This window comes from Gadus morhua, chromosome 13 (genome assembly GCF_902167405.1).
Source record: "Gadus morhua chromosome 13, gadMor3.0, whole genome shotgun sequence".
Classification (NCBI taxonomy): Eukaryota; Metazoa; Chordata; class Actinopteri; order Gadiformes; family Gadidae; genus Gadus; species Gadus morhua.
In genome coordinates, this window is record NC_044060.1 from 6,799,733 (window position 1) to 6,810,628 (window position 10,896).

At 46.5% G+C, this 10,896-nt stretch overlaps 1 protein-coding gene across 1 annotated transcript; it reads left to right on the forward strand.

Moving 5' to 3' along the window:
• Window positions 1-5,934: 5,934 nt before the first annotated feature.
• On the forward strand, window positions 5,935-6,969 carry ora2 (olfactory receptor class A related 2). Its single transcript, XM_030375589.1, has one exon. It carries the CDS (start codon window positions 5,936-5,938, stop codon window positions 6,911-6,913), a length of 978 nt encoding a protein of 325 aa, XP_030231449.1. The 5' UTR covers window position 5,935; the 3' UTR covers window positions 6,914-6,969.
• Window positions 6,970-10,896: the final 3,927 nt, after the last annotated feature.

Here is a 10,896-nt window from a genome sequence, read left to right on the forward strand (position 1 = left end):
AGTTTTGAACTAGATTATTTCCTGTTCACTGGGGAAGTTGTTATTTATCAAATCAGGTGGGAAAAACATGTTATTTTTCCATCTGTCAAACACTATGTACAATAACCCATAGACAAGGATAATTATCCTGTTGCTTCTTTATATATAACCTTTGTTTTCACTCAATTTGATAAGACAATATTTTTCTAATTTACATAGGCTATTGGATAACAAATAAACTGTTTGGGCCACTTGCAGCTAAGAGACAACGCTATTTATCTTTTTACAGATTGTATGTTTTAACCTTGACACAAGGTTCTTGGTGATTAGCCGCAGATCGTAGGGCCGTATTCCCCACCTCATGAAAACAACACGCATCATTTGTATGAGTAGATGTTTGCTCCCTCAGTGCATCGAGCTGGCAGTGACCTTGACTCGAACAGCACGGCACGGCGACGCTCTCGAGTAGAATGGAGGCGGAGAGCGGCAACAGGGGAGGACCGCGAATGAGATGCACGCCGAAATGGAACGGGGATGCATAATGAATGGGTGACGGAGCGGTTACACCCGATCAGGGCCAAACGCTCGCTCACGATTCTCTTACTCAAGTTAAACAGCTTTCTATTGATGTGTTTAAGGTAGCTTGAACACTGATGGCATGATGATATATTTAGCTTTACATGCGTGTTTTGTGTAGATCACAAAGTATATATGGCTGGGCAGAATGATGTGTTTCGAACAGACAACATCACTTGATGTGCCCATTGGGGATAAGTTAGTCTTACTTACTCACCTGTGTTTCAATAGAATGGCCTATTGACAGTTGAGGTTATTCCTATTCCAGAGACAGAAGGGCATCACATATCACTTTTCTGGATTAATGATGGTTCGTCTCGTGGACATTAAATTAGGCCATTAAGGGTTGGTTAGGGTTAGGGTTAGGGTAAGTCAGTTAGACAGATTCCAACTGACAGGCAGACAGACAGACGGACAGGCATCGATCAGGGTTAGATTTGTATTTGGCCGTTCAGTTCTTGTTGGGTTAGAGAGTTAGAGTTACTGTACGTCCACACCAGGAGCGGCCATAGCGTCAAAGACGCTTTGGTCGCTCACAAAGTTTCGCTGCGAATTTTTCTGTTCGCTTTGGTCGCTCAAGTCGCTCATGACGTACAATTCAATTATGCAGACGCATTTAAAGGAGCCGTATGCGTTTAGTAGGCCCTACAGACAGCCATATCAAATAGTGAACTCTCCCATACACCTTGGCCATATTGCCGAGACGGTTTTGCTTGTTCGATAAAGTGCTTCGACAACAAGTAGGACAGTGATTCCCCCCAATATACAAAAAATCCTAAAATGTAGGCTAATTACAACCGAGAACAAAAAACCCTGCGTGCTGTAGTAGTTAAAATATGTTTCACTGATCTGGATCTGCAAATCATGATCTGCACTCATTCGTCGCATTCAAAACAAATAGACATTAGCGCACATGGCTAATTTGCATACGCGCACAGGACTGGTTGGCTCCGCAAGGCAAATAATGGAACATATCTATCTATCTATCTAGGCCTTTCTGTCTATCTATCTATCAACGCGTGTCTAGTTTTAATGTGATGTATTGTGTGTATGTCCAGTCAGACTTGTTCTGTGTGGTCTTGTAGGCTACTGTCCTGTGTGGGACGAACCACCTAAATGGATTCCCGACGATTTGTGTCGTTTGGTATTGATAAAGACTTGACTATCTATCTATCTAGACTATTTAATTAAAAATTATTCACCTCAGGCTCCGTGAATAGTGGGGAATAGAGGGATAAATGACAAGGGATATATCTCTTGTCTTTTATCCCTCTATTCCCCACTATTCACGGAGCCTGAGGTGTGAGCCTCGTCTTGTCGATTAGTTTGTTTATGTGACGATTTCAAAAACTTTTTTGGTTTTGTTTAAAGCATGCTACACGCGATTGGTTGGTTAGATTGGTGGCATGGAGAGCAAATTATAATGATTCCCGCTTAAATACGAACGTTCTAGATGTAGCCTATAAATACTCCCGCTTATCATCACTTGATATCCAAACCACTATGGCGTTTCGATCTCTGAACTGAAAAAGGGTTGGGTCGTACAACACCGGGTGCCCAGTTACAGCCGCGATTAATACTTCAGCCGACATTTTGTTCAGTGAGTGAATAAAGGTAGGTAGGAACCAAAGTGCCTGCCAATGTTCCCTGGGATCCACGCAAGCGAAGAGCGTCTACATTCCGATTGGCTGTCAGTGTTTGGTCGCTGAAGCGAATAATAGTCATTTGCATAAAGTTAAAAAGTTTTCAACTTCTTTTTGACGCTCTGGTCGCTCAACTTTGGCCGCTGGTAGCGTTGGTCGCTTTGGTCGCTTTGGTCGCTCTTGCCCATAGAAAGTGAATGACTTCCGGCGATTTGGTCGCTCAATTCGCTTCTGGTGTGGACGGACAGTTAGGGTAGTTAGGCTAAGGCCAGCCAGAGTAGACATGATTTTTGAATTTCCTTTAGCCCTCCCTTCATAGACGATCCCCCAGAAGACATGACTTGCTTGCTACTTAAGCAGAGGTCAGCCATCCAATCAATTTATTCAGGTGATTTAAATTATTGGACTGGCTGATTACAGGCCTGCGACGGCCACAGATACCCAGACACAGATATTTTATTTATTGATTGTTGTCAGGATGTAAATAAATGTAACAATTTTGATACCCTAGTTTTAAGTGGTGTTAGTCGATGGTCGGGTGGTGGTGGTCTTAGTGGATGATCGTTGGGGCTATGTTGGGCTGCCATGTTTAGTATTGCTAAGATTATGTGTAAGCAGGGGTTTTTTTGTATATTAATGACTGCTTGTCTCCATGGGACTAAAGTCACACAAGGGCAACAGTGAGAGGTAAAGAGTCGATAAAGTGGTGATTGCTTTGCTAGCTGGCTGGTGAGTTGGCTTTGCATACCCTTCAGGAACTAACCAGTACAATTCCCAAAGGAGCAGGACAATTAACCATATAAAATACCTGACATTATTATTGAGGGCTCAAGGAAAAGAAGACAAATATAAATGTACTACTACTACACCCACTCCCATCCATCCAAAGCCTATCTAGATCTTTCTTATTGCTAGCATTTTGCCAGCTAACTAGTTTGCTCGCCTTTCAGTCATTTACATCATCTGTGTGTATTGTTTTTCACAATTGTGCGTCTTTAAAAGCAAGAATCAACTTGAGAGTTCCGTTGCATCTTCCCTGAGGGTGCCCTTAGAACTGCACTGTCATCGCGTAGTTTTTCCAGGGTTGTTTGTTATATTATGTACGTTTGCGGAGCGCCAATTAAAAACGGCGAGTTCAAACACGTTCGCTTCTCACCACACCAGGGACTGCATGGCGCACAATACACTTTATAGCCGTCCTAATAGTCATTACTTTTCCCCAGACGCCATATTTCACACATGATTTGATGTGTGATTCCATTAATGTTCCTGTTGTTGTTATTTTATAGCTAGAATATTTTCTTCGGTCTTAATTAATTTGCCGATCACAGGGAAACCCACTGGGGCAATTAAGTGACGTAAAGGTCATTGTCGCTACACAACATTTTATCTAACCAAAGGATGCATGAGAACTGAAATGTTACCCTTTTGTTTCAGGCACATAGAAATGAACATTTATACCATTCATTTATTCTTATTTATTAAATGTATGCTTTGTTTGGTCACGTCCACGTCAGATCCCTTCACAAAAACTCTTGAAATGTCCTCCATATTTGAACAAATAAAGCTGCACAGATGATGTGTTTATTTATATAAAAAAAGATTAGACAGATGATTATTTAGAAATATTCTTTATCAAAGAGCTAGGATTATAGAGCAACAATTATAAATGTTTCAAACAAAGCTCTTAATCCCCATAAAAAAAATACAGAAGAATGTTGTTGTTTTGAAAAATCTGAATCTGAATTCACATATTCGATCATTACTCAATGAGTATACATGTCAGAAAACATACATGCAAATGTGTCGTGGATCTAAAAACAGATGTCCCACATAGCTTGGACTTCACTGTAGCTAATTACCCTCCCCAAGATCCAAACACGGTGATAGACCCAATTTAAATTTGAAGGCAAGTTCTTGATTAGATGTAAATTAAATAGAAAAAAAACTTTAATAAATGCAGTCATTATGCGATCCAAGGAGCGTGTTACGTAATTCATTAACGCCTCCATTTTGTATTATACGAGTAATAGTTGTGTTGCTTTGAAGTCTAGCGGGGGCATTAAGTCTCATTAGCCACTAATGAGAGGTGATACGTGTGTTCATTATCCCGTCCCAGGCGGGTGACGCCGTCGTTCAGCTTGTATCACGAACATCACTAATGACCAGACCTGCCCTCTCCTTGTGGTTTTTCCTCTCTATTTTTTTTTCTAGGTCCGTGCCTCCAAAACCATAAAATTGTATTCAACAGAATAGAGCTGATATCAACAATCGTATTCAATTGGATAAAAGAGTGAGGATGGTCTTATTCCATCAGTGGCCATAGGAGGGCACTGTGGTGCTGCCATGCTCCCTCAGCCTATATACTGTAAATTATAATGTGTGCGTGCGTGCGTGCGTGTGTGTGTGTGTGTGGGTTTTGCGTGTGAATGATGGATGTGTGTGGATGACGTGCACTGTGGTGTTGCAGCCATCGCCTATATACTTTATATGTTGTTGGTTTGTGTGTTTGTGTGTGTGTGTTTGTGTGTTTGTGTGTGTGTCGGAAGATAGTGAATATACCTTTGTAAACCCATGAGTGTGTGTGTTTCTGTGTGTGTGTGTGTGTGTGTGTGTGTGTGTGTGTGTGTGTGTGTGTGTGTTTGTGTGTGTGTGTGTGTGTGGGTGTGTGTGAGTGTGTGCGTGTGTGTGTGTGTGTGTGAGTGTGTGCGTGTGTGTGTGAGTGTGTGTGTGTGTGTGTGTGTATAATGTTAAAACATACTTTCCTACCCATATCCACATCGAGATGACATTTCAATTTTCTACTCTTATTCCGCAGCCGTCAGATAACGAACTGCCATTAAGACTGCAGGGTTTCTTTGAGCCAATAGTGGAATCCATACGTCTAGTAAACGAGTCTTGGATGACTTTGTTTTTCCTGGGGCTCAGTATTTGACATCCGTGTGCGGTGGCAGCCGGGGAGCGCGGAGGCAGTCATCTGCATTGATCTCACATAATTGGGACCCGGGGACAAGATGTCTGCAGTCAATGAACTGTGAAGAATAGATCCAGCAATAGTCACCTGTCCGCCGGTATAAGACGTTCCAGCCGACAGACTGGCTTTTGAGAAGGAGGAGGAGGAGGAGGAGGAAGAGGAGGAGAGCTAGGAGAGTCTCAAGGACTCGAGTCCACTTCACACTTCAGGGCGCCGCGACTCTCCACTCGGTTCCCTCAAGGTAAGACGGCCAGTCGGTGATGAGCTGCATGTCTCCTGACCTCTGTGTGTGTGTGTGTGCGTGTGTGTGTGTGTGTGTGTGTGTGTGTGTGTGTGTGTGTGTGTGTGTGTGTGTGTGTGTGTGTGTGTGTGTGTGTGTGTGTGTGTGTGTGTGTGTGTGTGTAGCCACAAGCTCTTGAGTCCTAACTGAATAACTTTCCCATGATAAAGTTCAAGATGATTTGTCACACACAAGTATAACGTATAACCGGTAGTGAAATGCTTTTTTTTAATACAGCGGGCCCCCTGGAATGGAGCTTTATCCTTCCGTAACTAGGAATGTTATAAGAGGAAATAAAATAAATGTTTTAATGTGTATTCTGTTGTTTTGTACTTTAAAGTGTCCTTGGGGGTGTCTAGAAAAGTGCTAGATAATACAATTGAATACTCATCATAATAATAATCACCAGATGAATAAACATGCTTCCCCCCCCCCCCCCTCCCTCCGCCCGGTCTCCCGGCGGTCCTCTCCCCAGCAGCAGCGATGCCCTCGGAGGAGCTGATCCGCGCCATGCTCTACTTGACCCTGACGGTGGTCGGCGTCCCCGGGAACCTGGCGGTGATCTGGGCCTTCCTGCTGGCCCTGCACCAGGAGCGCCGCCTGCTCCCGGCCGACACCATCCTGCTGCACCTGGCCTCCGTCAACCTGCTGGTGGTGGGGGTGCGCTGCCTGCTGGAGACCCTCGCCTCCTTCCGCCTGGCCTCCGTGTTCGGCGACACGGGCTGCAAGTCGGTGATCTTCGTGTACCGCACGGCGCGCTCCCTCTCCATCTGGCTCACCTTCGTGCTCAGCGCCTACCAGTGCCTCAGCATCGCGCCCCCGGGCTCGCGGTGGGCGGCGGCGCGCGCCCTGGCCGCCCGCTACATGGCGGCCATCTTCCTGGCGCTGTGGCTGGGCAACACCTGCATGAGCTCGGCCGCGGTGCTCTTCTCCGTCGGCGCCGGCAACGGCAACGGCTCCAGCAGCCTGGGCAGCAACGGCATCAACGTGCAGTTCTGCGTGGTGCGCTTCCCCACGCGGCTCTCCAAGGACGCCAACGGGGCGGTGCAGGTGGCCCGCGACGTGGTGCCCATGGGCCTCATGGCGACGGCCAGCCTCGTCATCCTGGTCTTCCTCTACAGGCACAGCCGGCAGGTGAAGGGGCTCCGCTCTGGCGGCGGCGGAGGTCGAGACGGGGCGGAGCGGCGCGCGGCGAAGGCGGTGGTGGCGCTGGTGACCCTGTACGTGGGGCTCTACGGCGTGGACAACGGCCTGTGGGTGCACACGCTGACGGTGAGGCGCACCATGGGCTCCTCGCTGGTCTCGGACCTGCGGATCTTCTTCTCGTCGCTGTACGCCGCCCTCAGCCCCGCGGTCATCATCGCCACCAACAGGAAGGTGCAGAGAAGGCTGAGGTGTGGCAGGGGGGAGAAGCACCGGGGGGAGAGCGCAACCGAGGCCACCGCCGTGTCCACCATGTGACTCCCGGTGGTTCGCCGGGTAAAGGGGCGGTCTAGTCGTGAGGGTCCCGGGTTTCATCCCCCCCCCCCCCGGTGTCCACAGTCTACCTGTAGCGTTTTGGCGTCCCTGAGCATGCGACCCTCACCCCTAACCTTCTGAGTAATGACCTGTTACAGAGTCGTCTTATAACCTGCAAGACTGCTGAGATTGTCCACCATTGCTTTTCTTTGTTTTTCTACTTAGACAGGTGATCATCATGTCCAGACAAAGGGAGTGGGAGCTGTCTCTACCCTCTGTCTTTATGTCGGCTGTTACTGATCATATCATGAATGGCACTTTGACATTCATGCATGCATTGTTTTTTTTGGATTTTCACATAATTCCCAGGGTAGAACTACTCTTAACTATTGAAGGCTGTTTCGGGAAACTTTATCTGCAATTACTGGTAACCTATTTCACAGGTGGCTCAGCAGATGCTTTCACCCAAAGTCTCATTAGGTAGCGTAGGTAGGGTTTAGGCATCTTGCACAAGGATGGCCACAGCATTGTGCAAGGCTGCAGGGTGAGGCTGTGTGCATTGGGGAATCAAACCTAGTACCTTTATACGCGCCCTGCAAGACACTAACCGCAACTACTCAGCAATGTACTGAATATTTTCTTTTGTATATCAACATGCAGACGATGTTTTATAACGCCTGGTACAGAGCTTGCTCATACATATTGCAAAAATCTACATCCTAATCTGCAACTATTATCCCTTTGTTTGTTCATTCGTTATTATCCCGTCTTCTTTATCGCCTGGAAGCATTAGAATTCAAAGTCTTGTGCCTCAATATAGCTGTCAAATGTCTTCCTGCTGCCCATTAACTTATAATTAAAGCTTTGAATGGCATCGGGGAAATGTCCCACTCTAACGAGGCAGGTTAATTACCCCAGAATCTGGAATTGAACCTGGTGGGGAAGAACCAGAAATGTCTGTTTTGTATGCTTGTGAGAAACACATGAAAGGATTTCCATTAACTTTCCCTTTTCAGCAGGTGTGTGTGTGTGTGTGTGTGTGTGTGTGTGTGTGTGTGTGTGTGTGTGTGTGTGTGTGTGTGTGTGTGTGTGTGTGTGTGTGTGTGTGTGTGTGTGTGGACATGTCTTGCATTTCCATTCTTCTCTAAATGTCGGTAAATAATCAGACGTCATTTTGAATTCACCAAGGGATTAGATTCTAGACACGGAAAGGCGTGACACACACACACACACACACACACACACACACACACACACACACACACACATAGGGAAAGAGGGAGCAGAATGTGTGTGTGTGTGTGTGTGTGTCTGTTCTTGAGAATGTGTGTGTGTGTGTGTGTGTGTGTGTGTGTGTGTGTGTGTGTGTGTGTGTGTGTGTGTGTGTGTGTGTGTGAGCATGTGGGCTTGTGTGGCAGGGGGGCGGGGGTTATTCTGAGGAAGTTGGAGCAGAATGTGTGCGCGTCAGTGTGTTGGTGTGTATGTGTGTGTGTGTGAGTGTGCGGGTCTGTGTGGCGGGGGTTATTCTGAGGAAGAGGGAGCAGAATGTGTGCGTGTGTGTGAGTGTGTGTGTGTGTGTGTGTGTGTGTGGGGGGGGGGGGTTCTGTGAAGCCGCGACGTGATACAAACTTTGAGAGTTGTGCATGAGCTGACATGTCGTGGTAATTTCAGGGTTGTTATGCAATTGCTGTTCCTATGACAACTAAGGGCATGGAGAAGAGGACGGGGAGGGGGGGGGGGGGGAGAATTGTGGAGGGGGCGGGGAATCTGGGAGACAACGGCCCGCATGTGAGTGACAGTCTCCGAAGTACTCCCAATTGTTTGTTTTTCCTCAGACGTTAAAATAATTCCTATCAGTGCAACCGCTGGTGAATGGCTTTATGGTGAGGCAGCCTTGGACAAATGACCCTTTATTGTGCTTGTGCAGAACTGTTTAACTCAGATAATGCAACGTATCAAGGCAAGCAGGTCATCTTGCTGTTGTTTTCTTAAACACAACAGAAATGTCTTTATCAATGAAAAACACAAAAAGAAACAACACAGAAGAAATGCACAAATTATTTTGAACTTTTCCCGATTTTTCCGGTGATCCGTGCGGACGACAAATTCCATGCCTCTTATTCTTCACGCCACTGAAATCTGATTGGCTCAAGACAGACTCCGGTGGAATGAAGGACAGAATGCATGGATGGTTCCTTTGCAGCAGCAGCTTCATCATCATCATCAGCAGCAGTTGTACAGGGTCCACGCTTAAGTAAGCCAAGTCTCTGTAATACTGTACAGGCCTGTAAAAGGCCTTAAGAGCACTTTCTGAACCCCACCACCACACATCTTCAGGGACCAATCTGAAGGCCTCCCACTCCCTCTTGCTGTCGGAGGAACCCAAAAACCTCAACATAAAAAAATAACAAAAAAAAACCTTCGAAGGCTGAGGGCCCTTTAGAAAGGACTTAAAAGAGGAAGCTTTCTTCCGGTCCGTCTAGAAGTTGAATGCTATCGCAGCATGAACAGCACACAGTGAAACGGACAGACATTAAAGTGCCGGAAATTACCATTCGAATTAATACTTTGGAACCTGACGAGGAGGAACCGGATTGGTCGGCGTTGCTCGGTGATGCAATCTGTTCCCGTTCCTGTCAGAAGGAACGCAGAGTGAAAGGCAGCAGGCATTGTTGCAAAGCACACGAATAAACAAGTGGTCTGTATGCTCCTGTATACGATGGAAAGTGTGTGTGCAAAGTGTGTATGTATCTGTGTACGTGTGCATGTATGTGTGTGTGGGTTTGTGCAGAGTCTGTGCGTGTGTGTATGTGTGTGTGTGTGTGTGTGTGTGTGTGTGTGTGTGTGTGTGTGTGTGTGTGTGTGTGTGTGTGTGTGTGTGTGTGTGTGTGTGTGTGTGTGTGTGTGTGTGTGTGCGCGTGCGTGCGCGTGTGGGCAAGGTGTGCCAAGCAGGCCTCTCCCTGCACAAGATGGGACCTGCAGCATTTCCATGCTTCTTTCTTCTAAAGCCACCCTTTAAGCTTCATGAAGTAACTGGACCCTGCATTAAATCATGACTCTTTCTAGATGCTTAATGATCAATATGATCGATAGAGCTGTTTAACTGCAACACATTCCCTGTTTTACGTTCATTCAAGAACAGGATCAATTGTAGAATTAGAGCTATGGAGTAATCTAGAACATTGCAAAATGGGATCCTAACGCGTCCCCAGTCCCAACTCACCTGGAGGAAAAGCTTGTTGTTCCTGGATATCAAAAAGATCCCAATGTACAGCCACCTGGGAAAACAACAGAACAAACAGAGCATCATTAACATTAACACACTCCTGCCAAATCCTCGCCCACTGTAAAAAAACATCAAAGAAACAACAGAAAAACAAAAAAACACCAAAAGTGTTGCACAACCCCTTGGAACCAAATCCCCAGCGATGTACGGAGGGCGTCCAGTTTAGACGCAGCGAGGTCGCAGTAATCCAGCCAGTCGAGCCTCCTCCGCTGGGATTTATGTCAGTCTGTTACCTGCTCCAGGTATAAGCAATTTAGCCTCCTGAAAGCCACCAATGGTGTTGCAGCAGCAAGGGCAAGGCCACGCCCCCTATTCAGTTTGAAGCCAGTCTACACCCTAATATAGCTTGTTTTCTTAGAAAACCACGTACCTCTGCTGCCCACTCCTTTCCCACTTGGAGGAGTCAACTTGTTGCGCTCCTGATATCCACTAAGGAATAACTATAACATAAGACGGACCGCCTAACATACAGACTGATTAGCACCTTGGTCTGCACCATACTGGGATAATTACTGAATTTGACAGCCCAGAAACCAACACACACACACACACACACGCACACGCACAAGCACAAGCTCCTGTCCAGGACACATCTTCCAGAACACATTATACCCTATTACGTCCAGTTATGTAGAAGTAATTCGGTAGCAGACTTGCAGAAGGCAATGTTTTTTTCCTTAATGGTTCTGACATTTAAAAC

Bases quoted from the DNA above. Each gene is read 5' to 3' on its own strand.
- ora2 (XM_030375589.1), top strand. From the start codon at position 5,936: ATGCCCTCGGAGGAGCTGATCCGCGCCATGCTCTACTTGACCCTGACG.